Below are 23,516 nucleotides of genomic sequence, written 5' to 3' on the forward strand. Positions count from 1 at the left end.
AAAGAGTGGAAATGACTGTTCTAGGTTTTGCCCAAAGAAAGATTAACCTTAAGAAACCTGGCTCTGGGATATGACATCAGAGCCTATTCCTGCCAGTAGGCAGAAAAAAAGAGGACTGAAATGAGACCATAAATGGCACTTACCAAAACAAGACAGGTGTCCACTAGAGAGAAGGTGCCAGAGCGCCCAATACCTGCACTACAGTGGATCACTGCAGGCCCATGGTCAGGATTCAAGGAGCCAGATTCTCTCACTTTAAATAAGAAATTGAGAAACGAAGCTGGTGACTCAGGGACTCCAAAGTCTGGCCAGGTAGTATAATGAAAGTGAGAGATTGTCCTGGTCTCCCCACTCTAGAAAGTAAGATTAAACAAGAGAAAGTTAGTGACCATTCTTGGCTTTTTTTTTTTTTTTAAGAAATATTTATTTTTTGATGCAGTTGGACACAACACAATGCCTTTATTTATTTTCTTTATGTGGTGCTGAGGATCGAACCCGGGTCCTGCCCGTGCTAGGCGAGCGCTTTACCGCTGAGCCACAATCCCAGCCCCATTCTTGGCTTTTTTAAAAAAGCAAAAAACGATGTCAGAAAGATCATGTGTTTTACTCAACGCTGTTAATCTTTTGGGCTGTTTATACTTCCATTTTCCCATTTGGGTTTTGATAAGCATGTATGCAAATCAGGGAAGTTTTTTTTCTTTTCTTTAGAGAGGTTTAGAATATATTAATAGCTAACACATATAACACATCACTTTGGAGGCTTGTTTTAAGCTCATTGTTTATTATCTCAATTCATACAAAATCATATCAGAAACCATTTTCCAGGTGAGGAAACTGAGGCAAAAATTAATTTGTCTAAGATCAAGGGCAATAAATAGGGCCTGGACTTGAAGCAGCAGTCTAGAATTTCAGTTCTTAACAATTAGCTTGTACCATACATGCTACCAATATTGTCTCTAATTCATGTATCACAATAAACACATTTTTTTTCTCTATTTAAAAAAATTACTATCATAATTTTCACTTTCTTTTTTTTAAGTTTAATTTTGTAAATATAATCTCCCTCTTAATATGATTTGTCTTGAAAAGCAGCTCCACATATAAAGAGGAGCAATACAAGAATTAATTTAGAGGAATAATCTTTACATTTTTAATTGAAATAGCTCCTCTAATTGCTGTCTTTCCCCAATGTAATAAACCCCAGTCCTGAAGCTGGGTATGTGCCCTGCTGATGTAAGATGGTGCACCAACATGCCCAATGCCTCTGTCTCTGAGGTCTGCCTGGCATCACTATCACTTCCTGGATGTTCCTGATGAGCCTTATTCTGACTAATTCATTATGAAAATGTTCCTTAGCATTCTGCCAACTGCCTTTTGCCCTAGGAAGCACTGCTCTAGTTTATAGTCTTCGTTTCTGTAAATGAAGCAGTGATTTTCTAATGTCTGCACAATTTTCTAGTTTTATTGCAGGACATTTCTAAAAGGAGGAGGCACAGAAAAAATTAACAGCTAAACATCACCATAATGTCCTGTTCCCAGTGAAAATTTTCAAAATTAGAAGGCAGCTTTCACATTTTGATAACTTTGCCTTTTTCAGTACGAATTAAGACTCCTAAGTCATAAAAGATACTGAAAAAATACAATGTAGAAATTAAAAAAAAAATTAACTACATATGTTTAGTCACTTTTTTTTTTGGAGGATGGCCTTAGGCCTGAGCCTAAGCAACTCCATTTTTTATTTTGTTTTACCTTTATTTTATTTATTTATTTTTATGTGGTGCTGAGGATTGAAGTCAGGGCCTCGCACGTGCTAGGCGAGTGCTCTACCGCTGAGCCACAACCCCAGCCCCTAGTCACTTTATTTTTAGTATCTGTTTTCATAATTCCAAATACACTGTGATCCATAGGGTGTCAATATACTGAAGGTACTAAAACATTTCTCTGTTACTATTTAAATGATTTCTAGATTTCAAAACATTTCCTTGTTGTTGTGTGTATGTGTGTGTAAGAGAGATTGAATCCAGGGCTTGCTTGCTGTATGGTAAGTGGGTATTCTACCACTTAGCATCTGAGTCGCTGGGATTAAAGGTGACTACTACTGCACCTACTCAGCCTTCCTTTTAAATTCTAAAATACGTAGTTGGCTTTGGTGGTGCACACCTATAATCCCAGTCACTGGAAAGGTGGAGGCAGGAGGATCCAAGTTCAAGACCAGCCTGGGTGGTCTTTCTCAAAATAAAAAAAATTAAAAGGGCTGGGGATGTAGCTCAGTGGTGGAGTACCCTGGGTTCAATTCCCAGCACCAAAAATGAATGAATAAATTAATAAAAACGACCTAAATTCAGTATGCTAAGTGAAAGAAGCCAGATTCTAAAGTCTCCATTTATATGACATTCTGGAAAATGCCATACACAGGAACAAAAACTAGATCTGTGGTTGGTGGGGGCTGGAGGTGAGGGATAGGAATGACTATATGCAGGTAGCACAAGAAAGTCTGAGAGGTAACAGAATTGACCCATGTTTTCTTTATGGATTCATTTAGACAATTGAACACACTCTGAAAAGTCATACGACTACACACCAGGAAGAGTCAATCCTACTGTAGGTAAACAGAAAAAAAAAATCTATACATTCTAAATCATGAAGGCTAACTATAGCTTCCTTTTACAAAATCATAAGTTCACAGTAAACATGGCAATATCCACACAGGAATGGGCCAAAGAGACTGACTCCTGATTAGCCAAGGGATATAGTTAACTGTCATGTTTTCCTTTAAATGAGGTGTAAAATGCCAGTGGGTGTTTTTGACCCCGCTTTTCCCCCTGTTAGCTGCTCTATTATGGTCATCAGCCACTATGCAGAACTAACAGGCACTGCAAGACTGGCCTTGGTTCACAAGAGCCTAAACCAGGTCTGGTGTGGACCACCCCAAGTTCCCAGGACTGTGCTCATGTGTGAGTGTATGGCTGTGCTCCCCAAGGAAGGGCCCGATGCTCCCATCCTGCTTATGCTCAACTACTGCATCACTTCCTGGCTCTAAATGCATCACAGTTACCCATGATCTTGAGCAACTGATTTTTTTTTTTTTTTAAACATCATTTTGGCTCAAGGCTTGTGATCTCTCTCTTTTTTCAAATTCTGGTCATGTTGTCTGGGATACTCAAAGTCAGTTCCCAGAAACACTCAACTATTCGTACAATACGGTCTCCCCCTCGCCAAGAGATTTTTAAAAACCAGCGCTTTTCACGCCTTGCAAAACCAGACTGAAGGACATTTTTAAGAGGTTAATTTTGATTAATTTATTCTTACTGAAACAAGATTCAAAGATGCAGTTCAAAAAAAGATATAATTCAGAGTCAATATAAGAGGAGAAAAAAGTTGCCCAAGAATAGAGAACTAAAACTAAATCCATCTTTACTCTAAATAAGCTCTATAACTTGGACTTCACGAATCTGACAAAGTCCTTATGTCAAACTCTGGTCCCCTTCTGGTCACCAAGGCACACCAGCTCTACCACTCTGACCTGTCGTTTCCCACCTTTCCCTGTGGCTCCAGCTCACACACCCCACCATACCCATATTACATCCATAGTTACATTTATGTGGCGGTCCTGGTGCAGCCATTCCTTGCAAACTACATCATGTATACTATACCCTTGAACCAAAAAAGTTGCCAGCTTATTGCTCTTTTAAATAAAAAACATTTACATTGTTTGAGGGAGAATTCTTGATGTAAGGTCTTTGAATGTGGATGTCAAACTTGCTACATTTGGAGACCAAAAAGTTAGGTAGGCATAAGACAATGGGGAGCTGTTGGCTTAGGACAATTTAAGTATATGTCCTTCCTAAAGCCATTCAAATAATAGCTAATATTTACAATAAATATGGAAGACTATAAAATTTTTAATTATTATAAATAATCTACACAGCTCCATGGCCCCAGCCCAATTATTTTCATATTTTATGTATATATTGAAGGTACCAAGATTATGTTTCTAAAAGATTTTCTTTAAGCCCTAGTTCTGTAATCTATAATGGAGTTCATGATATAGTACTTACCTTACAAGGCTGTTGTGAAGAATAAATGAAATGATGAATGTAAAGTTTACCTGCATGTGGTAAACTGGCTATTTCTAAAACAATTATACTAACTGCCTTTGTTGAAATCCATAAACAGCTCCAATAAATTATCAAATCTGCTAATCTTTAACCTCCTCACTGAACTGTTCTTCTAAAACTAAAGACTGACAAAGTGTGCCAGCCCTCTTCCCTAACCAGAGGTCAAATTTGTATTCTCCCTGTCACTGCCTTACCTACTTTTGCCAGAATCTCATCACCAGTGATCAGTACTGACTATAATTCACTGAGAAAGATGGACAGAACTCATCAGATCAAGAGTGGCAGTATAAGAAGGCACAGGGAAAAGCAATGTGCAGAAGCAGAGGCCCCTGGGAACTGACCTCTTTGTAATGTCTAAGTTTGTTAGAAGGAGCAACAGGTACTTGCAGGAAAAAGGCACAGAAGGAGTTGAGGACCAAGTTGGTCGGGTCATGGACTTCTGTACTAGACATGAACTTTCCTTGATAACTAATGGGAACCAGGGAAGGATCTCTAGAGCACAGAGGGGTCACACCTGTGTTCTAGGACAATCACTCAGGTGTAGTATGCTTAACAATACACTTGGTATGCTGACAGAGGAGAGTATAAAGGAAGCAAATATGGACTCTACCCCTGGGTGGGGGTGGCAGAAACCTTGTTACAGAGTCAGAATACACACACACACACACACACACACACACACACACGTATTGAAGAAGCCAGTAAAATTTAAAAATCAGGAAGAAGTGTAAGACTCATAGCTGCTAGGAATGAATGTGTCACAGTTACCTTAGGACAGACCTAAGTAAGAAATGGGCCACATGGAGATGCTGATGTGCAGAATACAAATAAACAGGCACAGAAAAAAGGAGGACATTCTAGGTGGGATCAACGGCTTAAACTATTTTGAATCAGATCCCAGTTGAGCATCATAATAATTAGACACTCATCCTGTTCTGGGTAAATCTACAGGGACAGGGAAATAGAAGAGTCAGCATTATAATAGTATTCCTGGAACCTGAGAAACATAAAAGCTGGCCAACAATCTTACGGAAAACAGTGCAGGGCAACTAAAAACAAAGATCTGAATGACCAATAAGTATTCCACATGACCTGATATTTTTAAAGCCCCTCAAAAATATCTCCAAAGCTTAAGTCCAGGAATCCTCTGAGAACACAGATGGAACCCCTTCTTTCAGGGGCACAAGTTGGGATTCGCTCAGCTGTAAGAAAGACACTGTAAAGGGCTTCTGATAAATGGTCTGGCTGCTCATTAGACTGGAGGTCTACAGCTTTTAAACAGTCCTACTCTTATGGAAGTGGGCCATGTCTCCATGGTTCAGGGAGCTAGAGAGAGGTGTGCAGGCAGCAGTGGGCTACCAAATGGGTGCCTCAAACTCCAAATCTAATAATAAAGAAATTATATACATATATATATTTTTTTTGTACTGGGGATTTATCCCAAGGGTGCTTGACCACTGAGCCATATCCCCAGACCTTTTTTGTTTGAACTCACAATCCTCCTACCTCAGCCTCCTGAGCCACTGGGATTACAGATGTGCCACTGTGCCTGGATAGAATAATTCTTAAAACCACTATAAAAAAGTCCAAACTTTTGAGTAAGAAAAGTCTTACATTGATATTTTCTAATTGTAGCAGATGTACTGTATAATAAGACTTCACATCTTCGGACAAAAGCTTCACACTAAATCCTGTTTCTTTAAACAGCATCTCTCGGTCATCTGTTGGCCAGTACTGTGCACATTTAACCTAAAATTGAAAACAGCAGTATATAAGCATTATAAAACCATAAAAAGTTGAAAAGTGAAAACAAACTGCACACATATACTATATGTTTTCAAGTATCAAATCCTAAGAAGAGTCATCACTATATTTTAATAAGATTGATATTTTATAAAGTAGCTTTGTAAAATGTTCCTATAACTTTTAAACTAAAAAAGCCACAAATAAATATCATGTACAAAAATAAAATTCTAAAATCTGATTTTAGAATTAAAAAACATTTAGTTATAAATGGACACAATATCTTCATTTTATCTTTTAATATGGTGCTGAGGATTGACCCCAGTGCCTCACACGTGAGGAAAGCACTCTACCACTGAGACACAACCACAGCCCTGAAATCTGTTATTTTTAAAGCACAATAATCTATACTACAACACCACATAGCATTCACTTTCTAGAAGTTATCAAACTATCCCCAAAATACCTTCAAATTGTATTGAAAAGGCTTTATTTTTGCAAGTATTTTCATAATTACCTATAAATTTGCAATTAATACTACACATCTAGAAATATTACATACATATTTCTACTTACTAAAGTTAATAATTTACTAAAATTAAACCAGGGGAAAGAATCAGAAGATAAGCCTCTTTTACCTAGAGTGGTTAATATAGGTTGAGCATCCTTTATTGTAAATGCTGGGATGTTAAGTCTTGTTTCAGATTTTAGAGTATTTGCACATACATAATGAGGTATCCTGGGAATGAAATAGAGTCTAAAGGCAAAATTCATTAATGTTTCACATACACCTTACATCTATAGCCTAAAGACAATTTTATGCACTATTTTTAGCTTGCGTGCATTGAAGCTGTGACCCATCACAATAAGTCAGTGTGAAATTAATGTTATTTCAAAAAAAGAAAAAAATATTTAAGTAATATAGGCAAAGAGAATAACAGACTTATTAAGGAACAAAATAAGATGTCTATTTGACAGCAATTTGTAATGTCAAAAGGAAATGAAACAATGAAGCTGAGAAATGAAGTAACATAATTTAAGTTGTTCAAAAGAAAAGCAAATGTGAGCCAAGAATTTGATACCTGGCCTAACTGACTTCTAAGGGTTTTTGTTTGTTTTGTTTTGTTTTATAAAGTAGATAAACTGTGACAGGTTAAAAAAAAAACAAAAAAACCCCAGAACCTATATAATATCCAGGAATCCTTCCTTAGCAACCCACTAGAGAAAAAGCATTAGTCAGAATTGGAGAGGCATCAACAAAACTGGTGATAAATGTTAAATACATACAGTTGGTCTTCCCTATTCATGGGTTGCCCACCTAAATTCCACTGACCTTGGATCAAAGATATTCAAGAAAAAAACAACTGTACTAAATATGTAAAGATTTTTTTTTTTTTTTGGGGGGGGGTATCTTTATTCCCTAAATAAAAAACAGTGTTAACTATTTACACAGCATTGTATTATATTGTTAACGAGTAATCTAGAGATTATTTAAAGTATAAGGAAGGGGCTAGGAAAATAGCTCAGTTGGTTGAGTCTTGCCTAGCATGCACAAAGCCCTGGGTTCAATCCCCAGAACCACGAGGAAAAAAAAAAAAAAAAAGTAAAGTATAAGGAAGAATGTGCACAATTTATAAGCAAATGCCACACAATTTTATGTAAGGGATTTAAGCATTGTAGATTTTGGTATCAGTGGAGGATTCTGATACTGATCTCCCCACAGAATGAGGGGAGAACTAAGATTTAAAAAGAGATGTAAGGGAGAGACTATAGTATATTACAGTCTCTGACAATGTAGGTTTGTACAATTAAAAAAAAAAAAATAACCTGGAAGAGAATGGGAAAACATTTTAAAAATGTTTAATTAAGCAGGTGTAATGGGGGATGGCTGTAATCCCAGTTATTCAGGTTGTTGAAGCAGAAATTACAGGCCAGTCTCAGCAATTTACCAAGACACTATCTCAAAACAAAAAATTTTAAAAAGGCACAGGCATGTAGCTCAGTGGGTGAGAACCTGTCTAGCAGGCAAGAGGCTCTGGATTCAATCCATAGTACTGCAATACCTACATGCGCGCACACATACACACAGCAAGCTCAACTATTTTCAGTAATTATTTTGGTGGTAGGGCTGATGTCATTATTGGGACTCTTATTTTCTGTGTAATATGGTATGAAGTAAATGAGTCTAAAATATTTGGCATCCCTGATATCTTTGAATACCAGGATTCTTGCTGTAAAAAAAAGTAGCAGGTTATGATAGAAGGGGTTAAGACAATCTCTGCAGTTCCAAATCTGAACTAGAAATCTGTGTGAATTCGTCAGACGTATTGTATCTTAACAAACATATCTGTACCTAGCTCTGTCCACTAAAAAGCCTTAAAAACAACCAGCAAGCCAGTAACAATAAACATCCTTATTTCTGTGGTGCTCTTGAAATAGCATTGCCTTTTAAGAGTAACACAGCTCCTTGGGGAAACGGCTAGCTCCAGATTCAGGATAGTAAAAGTTTAAAATGAGCCTGAAACTGGTAATCATTCCAGAGAGCAAGAAAGCTATAAAAGACCCTTAGTTTTGTGTTAAAATGACTCAGGGTTCAACCTAAAGAGATTTCTGCTAGTCGATGAAGGAATGATCTGATTACCAGTAAGTACAAAGGAGTGAGATGGATCAAATATGTTAAATACATAACAATTCATCCTCTCCTCACAACTGGTCCTCTTTTGAGGATCCTAGAGAATGAACTGTTCTGAAAACTGCTTTTTCTATACTGTAAAAAAGTGGTACTGGAATAGAAAGTGTTTTTTGTAGAATTCCAACAAAAACAGAACAGGAGAGAAAGAAAAATTACCATTTGTAAGCCATATGAATTAAGGAGGTAAGCACTGGTCAACAATGATTGCTAAGGTCATAAAAAGACAATCAGACACTACAAGTCTCTTGACAAGCAACACATTATATGAAGGAATCTACCCCCAAACAACTGCACCTGAATCATGAGCACTTGATTCGCCCACCATAAAAATGATGTCTAACTTCTGATGGTATTCTTATCCTATTAATATAGCAACTGTACTCCAAAATGAAAGGAATGGAACTTATAAATCATCTAGTTTGCAATGCTGTTCAAACTAACAATGTCACCATCACTTAATTTCTAAATGAGTTTGGAGACATGAAAGACCATTATAAAGGGTGATGCTGACACTACTGGAAATCCTGGTTTGTCAGTGCCACTTCAGAGTAGAAACAAATGAAAATCATACTATTACTGAAAACCAGTACCTATGAATTTAAGAAAAAGTAGGCATCAGGTATCTGAAGAAGTAGAACATTACAAAATCTTAAAACTGGGAGAGTCTTTAGTTGATAATAAGTCCCAATTTGCTTGTCTGATGGGAATGTAATCTAAAGCTACAGAAGTCAGAAGCCTTAAAGTCTACCACTCACTGGCACTATGCTTAAACCGTAATCTGAAATTTCAATAAGTTTATATTTGCCCACTTTCATTATGACCTAAGTCAATTATAAATTATAAAGATCAAAAGACCATCATTTTAATCTTTTTGAAAACTTCCAAGATTTTAATAATATCATGAAAATTCTAACAAAGCCTAGGGATTCCAAAGAGCTCCATTATCACCACCAGTTCAGTATTTGTTCCATTACATTTATATCTCAGAGATCAAAGGTCACCAATTGTTTTATAAATATTTAAGGTAAGAAAGGAAAAGGAAGGGCTGGGGCTGTGGCTCAATGGTAGAGTGCTCGCCTAGCAAGTGTGAGGCCCTGGGTTTGATCCTCAGCACTGTATAAACATAAATAAAATAAAGATATTGTGTTCAACTAAAACAAAACAAAACAAGACAAAGGTATTGTGTCCAACTACAACTAAAAAATAAATATTGGAAGGAAGGAAGGAAGGAAGGAAGGAAGGAAGGAAGGAAGGAAGGAAGGAAGGGGATACATTACTTCTGGTCAGAAACATCCTGACCACCAGCCTTTAGCAACTAAAGCCCAAACTAATGAATACCCTCCATGAAAACCTTTATAAGCTAAAGATCATATGCAGTATACTCAATTGTAAGACTCACTCACCGATTCTTTCTCCACAATTCGGTTCAGCATGACAACTGCTTTGGACTTCTGCTGCCAAACCATGAGCCAGAAGTGGCAACATGTGTTGGGAAGTGGACCCTGTAAGGACAGAGAGAGAGCAGATCAGGAAAGGGGACCAGAAAAGAACAAGGCTCCATCCAGGCCAAGCTCCCTCAAGGGTACTTCTGGTGTGCCATGAGTATAGCCAATGGGGTTGAGTCCTAGTAAATACATTTAAACTTTAAATGCACTTGAATTAAAAAACCAGTCTGTGCTAGTTACGATTTGGGGCACAAATGATCAAAATCTTTCATTTACCTAAGTAAAGCAGGAAAAAACTTTGTTTAGGATACCAAGTGGTTTTCAGAGTTGAGGGCTGGAGACTATGAGTTAAAGCACAATCATCTGTCCCAAGAGACCAAAGTTGAGATACTGCTCCTGATATAGGATTATCACCTGGCTTTTGCTGCCAAAGCTAAAAGAAGGTGGCTGTAGTATTCAAGCATAATCTATATGCGAACCAGAGACAAAATCATGACTGAGACCATCTGACTGCTCAGGTTCTAGCTGCAAAGGCTGGAGTCAAAGGAAATATCTGTCACCTTCAGCCTCTGAGAGCAAGAGGCTAGCCAATCAGCCCAAGTCAATTACAAAAGAATCCCCCCCCCCTACAAAGTGGAAATCATGTACATATGCAAATCACTCTGAAACTATCAATCTACAAAAGCACAATATGTTCAGCCTCAATGGCAAAGTATTTGGGAGAATTAAAAGGAGCAATAGTCCATACTGTAATAATGACACTGGGGGAGAAAAATCATATGTATTTCTAATTACCTTTCCCTTTTACTTAACGATGGTATAGGGCAAAAGGAAAGATAAGTAACAGATGAAAAGGCAATGCCCAAATCATAAATTGTTGATTTTTTTGTCAAGGCAGAGATGGATCCCAGGGCCAAGTTAACACTCCACCACTGTGCTGCAACACAGCCTAATTAATTTCAAATGGGTGAACATTCAAATAAGTGGATTTTATTGTACTCCACATAACTCAACGTGTAATCGATTCACAGGGTAGTGTAGTACAGTGGTGAGAGTTAGGGGTAGGAACAGAGGTAGAAGTAGGACACTGGGGGCCAAGGCTGCCCAGAGCTGCAGTCCCACATGTAGTAAAGGGATTCAAATGGCTCTACGCTGAAAGCATCATTAGAGTAGGAATATTCCTAGGCATGTAGCAGATGCTCAATAATTATTGCCTAAGTAAGGAAACTCTATTGTTAACTGTAAAAATGCTAAAAAAATCTATTAAGAATTATGAGAAACTATAATTAAAAAAAATTTTTTTAGTTGTAGATGGTCACAATACCTTTATTTTATTTATTTATTTTTATGTGGTGCTGAGGATTGAACTCAGTGCCTCACACATGTGAGGTGAGTGCTCTACCATTGAGCCACAACCCAGCCCAAGAAACTGTGATCTTATATTTAAGGGTACTCTTCTCACTCAAGTTATGTATCTGATGCTTTACTTCTAAAGCAAAACAAAACATACAGCCTAAAGGTAACAAAAAGCAATAAGAAAACCCCCAGTTTGAAGAAAAACACAAAGCAATTCACTAGTGAGGTCACCCCTTAGTGTGCACATACACCCCAACTCCATTAGTGCCTCTGAAGATTAAATAATAAACAGGGAAACAGTTGTGACTGAATTAAGACCAAGCTTTTTAAATTGCAGAGACAAATTTATCTCTCAGCTCTCCCATGTACTCAGAACGCTACCACTTTTTTAAATCTGAAAAGTAGACTTAACATACCAAGGGGCTGATTTCTAAAAAACTACTGCTAATAAAACTGAGAGAGAAATGATTCAATTAACAATCACAAAGAACAATCAGAACAGTGGAAGTAGTGAACATTTGATGTTCTCTACCCTGTCAATTGTTTTCTAAGTAGTACTTTGTTTCATATAATGTGCAGGGTACCAGGGCAAAAGCATAAGGAGGTGCAATCTCAGCCTTCCAGGAAGGAGTGTGCAGAGAGGACTAGCGTCAAGGGCCACAAGGGGAAAGGTAGACCATCAGGTCTGAGGGAAGAAGACGACTAGAAAGGAAACCACAGCGGGGCTGCAGGAAGAAGAGATACAGAATGTGCAGAATCTGCGGATTTAGCCAATCTCATCCAGCATAGCCTGGACAACGCCGGGAGGAATCCAAGAAAGAAGAAAAAGCTGGAGACAGGCTTCTAAGTTATCACACTCTAGATGAGTGGGCTCTATCTGGGGGGTCACAAAATCTATAACTAACCAATGGGGTAGTGGAATGGGCTTCCAAATGCTTACAGAAGGGTCACTATTACTACAGTTACTAAAACTGACAAGAAGCAACAACTTGACAAGTAACACCTGGAGCATCTACCAGTGCCAGGCACTGCAGAGTCTCACCACATCCTGTACAGACCACAGACTGCACAGACGAAGAGGCCTGGGGAGGGAAGGCACTTGTCCATGGTAACACTGCATTTTTTTTTTTTTTTAGAGTCAGGGCCTCAATAAACTGTTGAAGCTGGCTTTGAACTCGTGATCCTCCTACCTCAGCCTCTGGAGCCACTGGGATTACAGGCATGCGCTATCGCACCTGGCCTCGCACAGCAATCTTTTTTTATTTTTATTTTTTAATATTTTGTTGTCAATGGACCTTTATTTTATTTATTGCTAGGCAAGTGCTCTACCACTGAGCCACAACCCCAGCCCCTCACACAGCAATCTTAAGGCAGCAGGGTAGAATGACTAAGAGCAGGACCTACTGTGCTGTACAACCTTGGTAAACTTAATGTTCTTGAGTCTCTTTGGATTTCTGCTCTATAAGTATAAGGACTGGGCTGGGGGCTGTGGTTCAGTGATAGAGCACTTGCCTAGCATATGTGACGAACTGGGTTCGATCCTCAGCACTACATATAAATAAATAAATAAATAAAAGATCCATTAACAACTAAAAAAAAAAAAAAGACAACAGTATTTACCATAGAAAGTTGTCCTGTAAAATAAGGCATGTAAAATAAGGAACAATGTTACAAAATTATTTTAACTGGTATTATTTTCACTTTACTAGAATATAAAGTTCATAATGACAGAGTTTTCATTAAAGTCTCTTTTACTCAAACAAGGTCTGCCACAGAGTAGGTCTCACTAAATCTGCTGGATGAATGAACAATGAGGTGTTGGCACCAGGATCTCAGCAGATACTGGGGGACAGAGTACCCTGTCTTGGGTTTCAGAGGATGAAAACCATGGTCCCAAGAGCTGAAGTGAACTTGGAGGAGAAAAAGCTAAGTTAGAAACTGAAGAAAAGATCCATTTTTAAGGACTGAGAAAGAACCAATAAATGGTAGAGAGGAAGAAAGGGTTGTGATTAGGGTCATGGGTAACCATTCTTTTCTCTTTTTTCATGTTACTCTTGTCTTAAGTAGAAAGTACCTGGGATTGAACCCAGGGGTGGCACTGAGCCACATTCCCAACCCCTTTTATGTTTTATTTTGAGAAAGGGCCTCTCTAAGTTGCTGAGGCTGGCTTTGAAATTGTGATCATCCTGTCTAAGCCTCCTAAATCACTGGGATTACAGGTGTGTGCCACCACATCCAGCTAAAGTAAATATTTTAGCTAAAATACTGCTTTATTAAAGAATTTCATGGGGCTGGGATTGTGGCTCAGTGGTAGAGCACTCGCCTAGCATGTGTGAGACCCTGGGTTTGATTCTCAGCACCACATAAAAATAAGTAAATAAAATAAAGATATTGTGTCCAACTAAAAAAAAATTAAAAAAAAAAAAAAAACACTTCATGAAAGTACATAAGAAAAACTTCAACTATTACACAAAGGCTGAATGTGGCAAATGAATGTCTTATTCCCAGTACCCAGAAATATCCACCTCTATTGATGTGTATGTGATGAATCTATTTAACCCATTTAGCCCTATGCTCTGAAAATAAGTTTGCAATCAACACATGCAGCTGTATCTTCATGTCTTGTTGGTACTACTCAGGAGTCCTTCTCAATCAGGGTGTGCAGCCACTGAGTATTTTACACTGTGTAAATCTCTACTGTCCCAACAGGTAAAAAGTGGTAGCTGATTACTGGTTTAGATTTACATTCCATAAATACTTTCCAAATGAAGTATCTTCTCATAGATATGCTACCCTATTTTGTTTTTAGAACTGTGACTTCATGTTCTTTGACAGTTTTTTTCTCACAGATTATTTCTTTTTGATTTATAGGAGCTCCTTCATCTCAAGTAAACTGATTTTAGTTTCCTGTGAATTAGAAATAGTCTAATAGTTCACAGTTATATTAATCTGAAATACTTTTTTTTTTTTAACTACATCAAATGTTTTTCAAATGACAGGTCATTCTGATCCAGGTTAGGATTTTAAAATTCTGAAATATTATGGCTTATCTTCTGAATACTTAAAAATCTGTAACTGGGAGAATGATACGGTGGTTAATTTAGTCTCCATTATTTGATAAAGAGCAGCTGGTGTGGACAAACAAATCATGGGTGCATGGGTGTGGCCCAGGCCTCAAGCTGTGGGGCGGAATGCCATGGGGAGCCTGCAGGCACCCTGGCCTGGACTCTGGGGCACCTGGCCTCTCCACTGGAGAGCGCCAACACCACCCAAGGCACGAGTACATTCTGAAGGTGAGACCGAAAGAGAAGAGCTTGCAGGGGCCTCTGGCTACGCTTTCCAGGTCAGGTGAAGAGAACTGGAAACCCACAGTAAGCAGCAGCAGAAGCCTGGGTCAGAGAGAAGGCAGGGAAGACAGTGTGCCTGCAGAGGACTGGTCAGTCTAAGCCACTGCGTAGAAATTTTTTTTCATAGACATATTAACATTAAACACAACTTCACAAAAGAAGTCAAGCTACACTTTTGGCCAAGCTGAAGTAGAGCCACAAGCTCCAACTCTGCTTTTCCGCGAGCCACACGACTTGCCTGTGTCAGGACGTAACTCCTCCGTGCCTCTCCCATGTCAACCAAGCTGGCATTGATGTAATCATTTTCTGCATTCTGCAGTTTAACACGACTGTGATCATCTGAAAACAAAGTGATAAACCATAACTGTCATTTCAAATTCATCGATTCTTTTTTGGTCTTAATATTTATGCTCTAAGGTATTCATAAAGAATAAAACAAAGAAAAAATAAATTAGCTCCTAAATTATTCCCTATTTTTGTAAGGAAGTACAAAACATCTTGTTTGCTACTACAGCATTAGAAGAAAAGTGTGTGTTTGTAGTATGTGAACCTTTGTAACTTGACAAATTAACTGAAGTGTGAAACACAGTAGAACAAACAAAGAACTTACCTTCCTAGAAGTAAAGGTTTGTTTAGATTCTGGGGGCCTAAGGAGGGACTGGTCTACCTACAAAAAGGTAACTGGTCTCAAACAGATGATACCAGGTTTCATTTTCTTCATTTCTTAACAGATACATACTCAATTGTATTTAAGATTTTTAACACTTAACTATGTTTAAAGGAGTGCTAAAAACTGGAATACTTTAACTGTATTTTTAAAAGACCACTGAAAATGCTTTATTATTTAAGACTGTTAACCATTTGTATACATTTCAAGTTTTTTTTTTTTTTTTTTAAATTTTTAGTTGTCAATGGACCTTTATTTATTTATATGTGGTACTGAGAATCAAACCCGGTGCCTCACACATGCTAGGCAAGTGCTCTGCCACTGAGCCACAACCCCAGCCCATGTTTATAGTTTTTAAAAGTAAAAATCTCATAGATTTAAAATTCAAATATTTGAAATATAAAACTTGACCTTGTATCATTTAGAGAAAGGAAGAAAAGCATGAAATGAGAAGAAGCATGTCACACCAAGGTGAATGTGAGCTGAGAGCCCTAAATACAAATGTCAGAAGCACAGAACCAAGGTATGGACTAAAGGCACATTGCACATTTGACCCTGGAGCATAGTCTACAGTCTACATTTCCCCTCAAGGAAGTGTGCACTGAACATTGACTCTCTCTCCACATTTAAACTAAAACCTGTCTCTATCATCTCCATACGAAAGAAAATGTTAGATGGCTTCAGATTCACACATCAATTTATCTGAGATGTTTCTGCTGGAATGAACCCAAGACCTCTGTAAATATTACATGTCATTTGCCAACAGGAAAAACTAAGATCTTGTTATAGTAAATCACATATACTAGTGTTCTCGGAAAGATGATGTCAGCAAGCACTTCTTTTTTTTTTTTTTTTTTTTTAACGGTACAGTCTCTCTCTTTTTTTAACAGTTTCATCACCCTTTAACTGTTATGTTGTACAAGATAGTAAAAAGATCAGCTAATCAAAGAACAAAAAAAAGACCATAGATCTCCTAGATAACAGACATATCAACAAAATAATGCATTCTTTTAGAAAGCTACACAGTCCTAAAAATTCAAGTGTCCTAAGATACTATGCCAAAGGAATGTATTTCCTCATGTTGCAATCACAGAAAGAACACAAACCCCAAGGCTACTACTCATCCATTTCACAATGAAAAACGACCTTCTAGCCAACCTGCAACCGGGAAGGTCAGCTTCCCAGGGCACGAGGAATCTGGTTATCCAACATGGTACCCTTCTACACCTCACACAGCTGGGTAGAAGGCATGCTGTGTGGGCAGTAGAACACCCCTCCCTTGGGTCTATGTATTCAAATTCACTGTGATTTCCCCCCAATCTTTAACATCTATATAATATTTGTTACTCCCAAACTTTACCAACATAGTAATCACAAACCCGGCTAAAAGCACAGGTCCACTCTTTGGAGCCAGGAGGCACAGGGTGCTACCGGAAAGCCACTAGAGTTCTGCAGAGCCTAGGCACAGGCAAGGCCTGGCTTCCTGTCTAACATTAAAGCAAAGGACACGAACTTCTCTCAGGGGGAAATAAAATTAAATAATTTTTTTAAAATTTTGCTGGCAGGTGACAATAAAAAACGAAAGTAATACTTGGGAAAACTCTATAGCTATTTAGAATTGCCTACAAATTGTGGCTGAAACTATATTTTCTTCTCAGGATTGATTAAAACTAAACTCTCAAACACACACCCACACCATTAAGTATTTATTTTAGTTCTCCTATTAAAAAAGATTAATAAAAATAAAACATATAACTTTTGATTCAGAAGAGACTCCAAAAGGAAAAAGTATGAGTGTTTCTGGTGTTAATTAAAATACATCACCTTAAAATAGCTATATAAAAAGATACTAAATATACACATTTCAAGAAATGAAATTGTTAAAGCTATTTTATGAGAAACTGTGACTTTATATTCTTCAGCAAAGATAAAGAAGGAAACTGCTTCTTTGCCAACCAAGACTTGCTTAATATACTGGTTCAGTGCGAAGCATCTTGAGGGCAGACACAGGTCCTCCAGCCACCTGGATTTCAATGCCTCCTTTCCCTGTCCCATTACTATCCGTGAACTGTTCTTTCCAAACTAAACTTCTGACTTCTGAATTAGGAATAAAATCAGAAATTACATGTTTTCTCCTCTTCCATAATTTATTCTGCCCAGGAACCTCTGAAAATGAGATGATAAAAATGGGAGTCCTATAATCTTTGGGCTATATATAAGTCCCAAAGTCAATAGTACTTTAAATGGTTCCATTTCTTGCACCAGACCCAGGCAGGCCTATGCTCAGTTACAAATGTTAAGTACAACACATGAAGCATGTGAAATGCCCCAAATACCAAAAAACACTAACTTATCTCTGGCATACCATACTTTTTAAGGCAAAAGTACTTTCTATTATTGTTCTTCCCTATCTTTTAACGGATCCAAAAAAGGGAGATAAATGAAAACACACCAACTGTACTGCATGAAAAAAGCAACAAAACCACTCTTCCACAGGAACTTTTACTTCTCAACACCTAACGACACCACCATAGACAGTTTTCTCCAAGGCATTACCTGCTCTGAATCAGGTTTGTCACTGAGTTAATGAAGAAGCTCAAAACCCAACAGGGCTTTAGTTTATATGATGGTCAGATTTGAATGAAGCCCACTTCTGAGGAAGAGTGCTTTTGACTCCCCCCCTCCAACTATACATTTTCTGAGAAATGGTTTCATCTCTCAAGAAATGACTTGCTCTAGCTGTGGCCTGAACTGTCAGTACAGAGTAGCTTCCTCTTTCAACACTGTTATAACAAGCTTTTAAGAAACCCCCACAGGTTTCACCTAATTTATCATTATGGTAAAGGATCTCCTTTTGGAAAGTTTTCCAGGTCAAACAGGAAGGAGGATTCACATTCATCACAGCACAGATCAAAAGACCAAGAATAATGAACTTAAAAATAAAGCAAGGAGAAGACCAATTCTCAGTGCAGAATTAACAGCTGACTTTTCCCTTAGGTTTTAGAGGTAAAAAGTAAGTGTTTAGGTAATGATATCCACATTTATGTGGTACTTCCCTGCCAAGAACTCAAGGCATTTCAGAGACTCATCAATCCTATTCAGCTCCCAAAGTAAACAACTGAACAAATACTGTAAGTTTTCTTTCATAAATTAAGCAATGAGCCCAACGCACAGACACTACTAGATTAATGGAGAAGAACCACAAATCTTAGCACACAGAGTTCTAACATTTCAACTATTCATTCTGCAAAGAAAATTCTATTTGATAAATGGCTCCTCACTGACCATATAACCAACTAGAACTTCTGGTAGCAATAACGAGCCTGTGACATGCCAGATACTACAGGGCACAGCTTAGTGGTCCCCACCTTCCACTCTCACAACCTTCTGAAGTGGACAGTATGACGCCATGGTGCTGGCACCCAGGAAGCAGCATCTTCAGCTGAGGCACATGAGAGCAGCACAAACAGGGATACAAACCCAGGCCTGTGAGGGGGAAGGGAGTGACCTTTCCCATCTCACACGGCCTCTCTGTGCAGCCAGGCCGGTGCCTTCACCACCCTTTCCACACCTCCTAAATTTCTTCCTGCGTCAGTTTTCATAGTGTTTTTCCCCTCAGGTGTGACTTCCACCTCATTTCTCACACAAACCCCACTTCCTTGAAGACCAGCCTTGACTGAGCCCTCCATTATGGTCTGGCTCTGCTCTTTGTATCTGATACTGGTACTTCAGCAGTCATGTACAATTTTGAATTAGCAAGTGTATTTTAAGAGCCAGGCTACAGGGACATAAAGACATTATCTGTTTCAAGCTTTCTAAAAGTGTGTGTGGGGGAGTAGTAACTCCTAGTGCTGTACTACTCTGTACCTTGGGAAGAAGCCTCAGCTAATGCTGAGTGGCCTCAGCTGATCAGGCTTTGCTACACAGGGGAAGGAGGGGGTGGGGAAATTACAGCAGGTGGCGGAATTAAGGAGAAAGGCACACCAGGCAGGAGTGGCAAATTCAAGAAGATCGAAGGGCTAGGCAGGTGAGAGAGAGGTCCCGAAACACACAGAGGACAGACAGAAAGGCCTGGGTCACACCACAGGCCTGAGCAATGACCAGGACCCTGAGGAAGTTCTCTGAAGGCATGGAAGGAGCACATCTGATTTAAGATAGGAGCGACCAGAACAAGGAGGAAGGCAATCTCATAGAGAGACACACTAAGATTAGTCAAGGGTGACAAGCACTGAACCAAGCAGGGGCAGTGGGAATGGAAAGAATTACTGATCAGGTCACACAGAAAGGAGTAACCTATGACTTGAGAACATTATTGGTGTCCAAGTTCCTGAGATACAGAGCCCTGTGGTAACAGCCCAGTCACTTCAGGTCTATTTTCTTGTCTGTGAGATAGAATGGGTTGGGAGCCAAGAGAATCACACAGAGTAACTCTCTGTTACAGACTACAGGCCTTCAAGAGATTCCAACATTCCTTGTCCTGGCTAGATTATGTCTGTAAAGGGCTGGGGAAGGCTCCAGAAAAGAGACTCATTGTGATCACGTTCAACCACTGGCACCCTGATTCCACCTAATGATTATGGGGTAAGGAGATGGCTTTATTGTGGCAAGATAGCTCTGCTCCTCTAACCTTGAGTCCAGATGCTTGCAGATCCTGAGCTATATGAAGTATTTATTTTAAACAAAGGAATCACAACTCCCACTTGTACTCAAGGACTAGCTTCTCTTTGGCATGACATTTGCCACTGCCTTCTCTGTTGGGCAGTCGCTGCAAAACAACAAAACAGGGCACAAGGGGGAAAAGGATGGAATGGCTAGACGGGATCAGTCCTCCTTGATTATGTTCACTGACAGAACCTCCGTGATCATTCCTGTTTTAACTGAAGATTATATGGGAATTTCAAAATTCTACTTCATCAGATATCTGTATTTTAATACATAAACAACCACATCCTCCCCCTAACTCAGAGCACACTGATGGTCCTGGAAGAGGTGCCCTATTCTGCAGGTGTGACTTCAGCTCCACCCTCCAGGACACCTGCTCCACAGCCAGCACCCACACAATGAGCTGTGGCTGCCTGCTGGGGTTTAACTCTTAGCCAGTAGGGAGGGAGCAGCACCAGGCACCACCACTTGTTCACCATGGAGTTCTGCTCCCAGCCCAGTGTGCTGCCCAGGACCCAGTTCAAAAGGCCATCAAGTAAAGAAACATGGAGACATAGTACAACGCAGATCTTATTCCAATTTTCTGTTTTACAGGCACTCATTTTGTGAGTACACTTCTGAGTGGTTTAACACACGTGTAATTCATGTAACCACCACCACAAAAATCAAGATACAAAACTACTCCATCACCACAAAAGTCTTGTGTCCCATCCTTCATAGGCATCTCTTTCCTTATCGTTACTAACCCATTCATCTATTCTCATCACTATAATTTTATTTCAAGAATGCTATATAAATAAACTCAGTAAGGAATCTTTCAAGACCGGATTTTTTCCCACAGCATAAATGCTTGAGATCCACCCAAACTGTTGTGTGCATCAATGGTTCGTTCCTTTTTAATGCTGAATAGTACTCTGTGACATGAGTACACCACAGTTTGTTAATCACTTACCAACTGAAGGACATTTGTGTTGATTCCAATTTGGGGTTATAAAGCCGCTATGAACATTCATGTGCACATTTTTTTTTAATAGACCAAGTTTTCATTTTTCTGGGATTAATGTTCCAGAGTGCAACTGCTGGACCATAGAGTATCATTTAATTTTTAAAGGAACAGTCAAACTATTTTCCAGAGTGGCTAGATCATTTTCAATTCCCACCAGCCATGTATGAGATCCAGTTTCTGTTTTTTTTACTTTGGAACTGGTGATTGAACCCAGGAGTGTTTTACCTCTGAGTTACATCCCCAGTTCTTTAGAAATTTTTATTTTGAGACAGTGTCTTGTTAAATTGCCAAGGCTGGACTTGAAGTTGCAATCCTCTAGCCTCAGTCTCCCAAACTGCTGGGACTGCAGGCATGCACCACCATACCTAGTTAGGGTCTCCACATTCTTGGGGTATTGTGTAGCTTCTTTATTTTAGTTGTAATGATATCTGACCACCATGGTTTTTAACTTGTATTTCTAACAGCTAATGATGTTTTTCATATGCTCAGGTGCTTATCTGCCATTTGTGCATCTCTCTTTTTTTTTTTTTTCTGGCATATCAAGGATTGAACCCAGGCCTGGCATGTGCTAGGCAAGCACTCCACTACTATGTTACATTCCAAGGCCCTTTTATTCTGAGACAGGGTCTCACTAAGCAACCCACATTGGCTTAACATCCTCCTGCCTCCGCTTCCTACACATCTGGTATTTCAAGTGTGCACCACTGCACCTGGCTATTGTCTGTTTTCTGGCTGGGTCATTTCTATTTACTATTGAATTTTAAGAGTTCTATAAATAATTTCAGGTAAGAGTTTTTTTTTTTTTTCAGATATGTGATTTACAAATATTTTCTCCTAGTCTATATTCATCTTTTCATTCTCTTAATAATGTCTTTCACAAAGTAAAAGCTTTTAATTTTGATTTAGTTCATTTCATTCATTTAAAAGAATTTTATGGATCATTTCTGAGAACTCTTCATCTAGTCTAGATTCTGACTTTTCTCCTGTTCATTTCTCTTGTACCATTACTATCCTCTCCTTGTATTTAAATATTTTGTAGAGAAATACTTTAAGACTTTATAAATATTGTTTCTCATCAAATTTTCATCCACCAAGTTTACCATCCATTTCTACATTAGTTTTCATTCTATATATAAAGTTAGAACTTTCCCTATTTTCCACTTATTCATGTTTCTTAATCTCAGTATAGACTTGTAAACTCCTATTTTATTCAATAAGTTATAATCGTTATTTATTTTAATGCTAAAATCAGCCCAGACTTAGCCAATGAGCTTCAGGTTGGTTTCTGTGTCCTTCTGACAAACTCTCATCAGTTTTTGAGCATGTTCTTACTTTATGGCACTACAAGACATTCCAGGTTCTTCTTTATCCTTTAGCTACTAGGATCAGCCACTTCACTAAGGAGTCCTATTTCTTCTTAGAAGGGAATGAAATTTGGGTATCAAAAGCTAAGCATGTCCAATACTAAAGGGTGTTACTGCTACCCAGACTTCTCAGTGGCAGGGTAGGAAATGCATGCATATTTACATCTCCATGTGCACCTGTTGGTCTGTATTTACTGGAAACCATGCATTTACAGCATGCTGACCCAACATCACAGGGCTCATGCTAGTTCTTCCCTGCTCATCACTTAGGGGACCCCCTTCAAGGACACCACCACCCTTATTTATGTGCCTTTCACAAGTTGACCCAACCCCAAGGGCTTTTAGATTCAATTATTCTTGGAGAGAAAAAGGGAAGCTTATTAATATCCTCCTTACTACCCTACTGTTCAGGGACAGAAATCACACACAAATATTAAGTTCGGTAATCCCCTAACTGTAATATGAAAGAAAAATAAATGGAAAGTAATTTATAAAAATACTTTTTAAAATTTTTATGTAAATATTTGAGCTAAAATACACAAGAAAAAACCTCCCATAAGCTTCCAAAATGTCCCCTAGGGATAGATAAACAACCTTATTAAGATCCACCACTCTAGAAAGTAAATAAAATCAGAAGCAGAATCAAACTTGTACCTTCTAGAGGGCACACAGGGAAGTCTTCTCAGAAGACTGATACCTAACTCAGTCTTAAAGATGGAAAAAAAGATTTGAGACCCTGAGGGACAGGTACTAATAGGGGAAGAAATGAAGCACAGAGTGATGTTCAAAGTCACCTGATGACCTTCTGTGACTCATTCACAAGAGAGCTCTCTAGAGGACTCTGAAAGGAAACCCATACTCTGCACGAAGACCTGCAATGAGTACACGGGTTCAGAGTCTGCACTTTCATGCTTCAACAGTTCCCCCCCCCACCCCGTACCAGGGACCCAACCCAGAGACTCATACATGCATGTTCTACCACTGAGCCATTATGCCCTAGCCTTTAAATAGCTTAGTTTGGAGAGATCCTGCCTATGCTGATGTGAAATTGGACAACAGTGTTATTCATTTGTGAACCCTGGTTTTACATTTTGGACTTAACACAGGATAAATAAT

The 23,516-nt window shown here is 38.7% G+C and overlaps 1 protein-coding gene across 4 annotated transcripts in view; it reads right to left on the reverse strand.

Moving 5' to 3' along the window:
- Nucleotides 1-23,516, reverse strand: part of Ptpn2 (protein tyrosine phosphatase non-receptor type 2) — an 83,078-nt gene that overhangs the window by 24,999 nt on the left and 34,563 nt on the right. For all 4 annotated transcript variants that reach the window (XM_071602490.1, XM_027920686.2, XM_071602491.1 and 1 more), the window contains exons 3-6: nt 14,940-15,040; nt 9,957-10,055; nt 5,733-5,867; nt 144-353 (exon numbers count right to left, since the gene is read on the reverse strand). In XM_071602490.1, the coding sequence (XP_071458591.1) occupies nt 144-353; nt 5,733-5,867; nt 9,957-10,055; nt 14,940-15,040 (545 nt within the window). The remainder of the gene's footprint in view (nt 1-143; nt 354-5,732; nt 5,868-9,956; nt 10,056-14,939; nt 15,041-23,516) is intronic.

Source organism: Marmota flaviventris, chromosome 16 (assembly GCF_047511675.1).
Source record: "Marmota flaviventris isolate mMarFla1 chromosome 16, mMarFla1.hap1, whole genome shotgun sequence".
In the NCBI taxonomy this organism is placed as follows: Eukaryota; Metazoa; Chordata; class Mammalia; order Rodentia; family Sciuridae; genus Marmota; species Marmota flaviventris.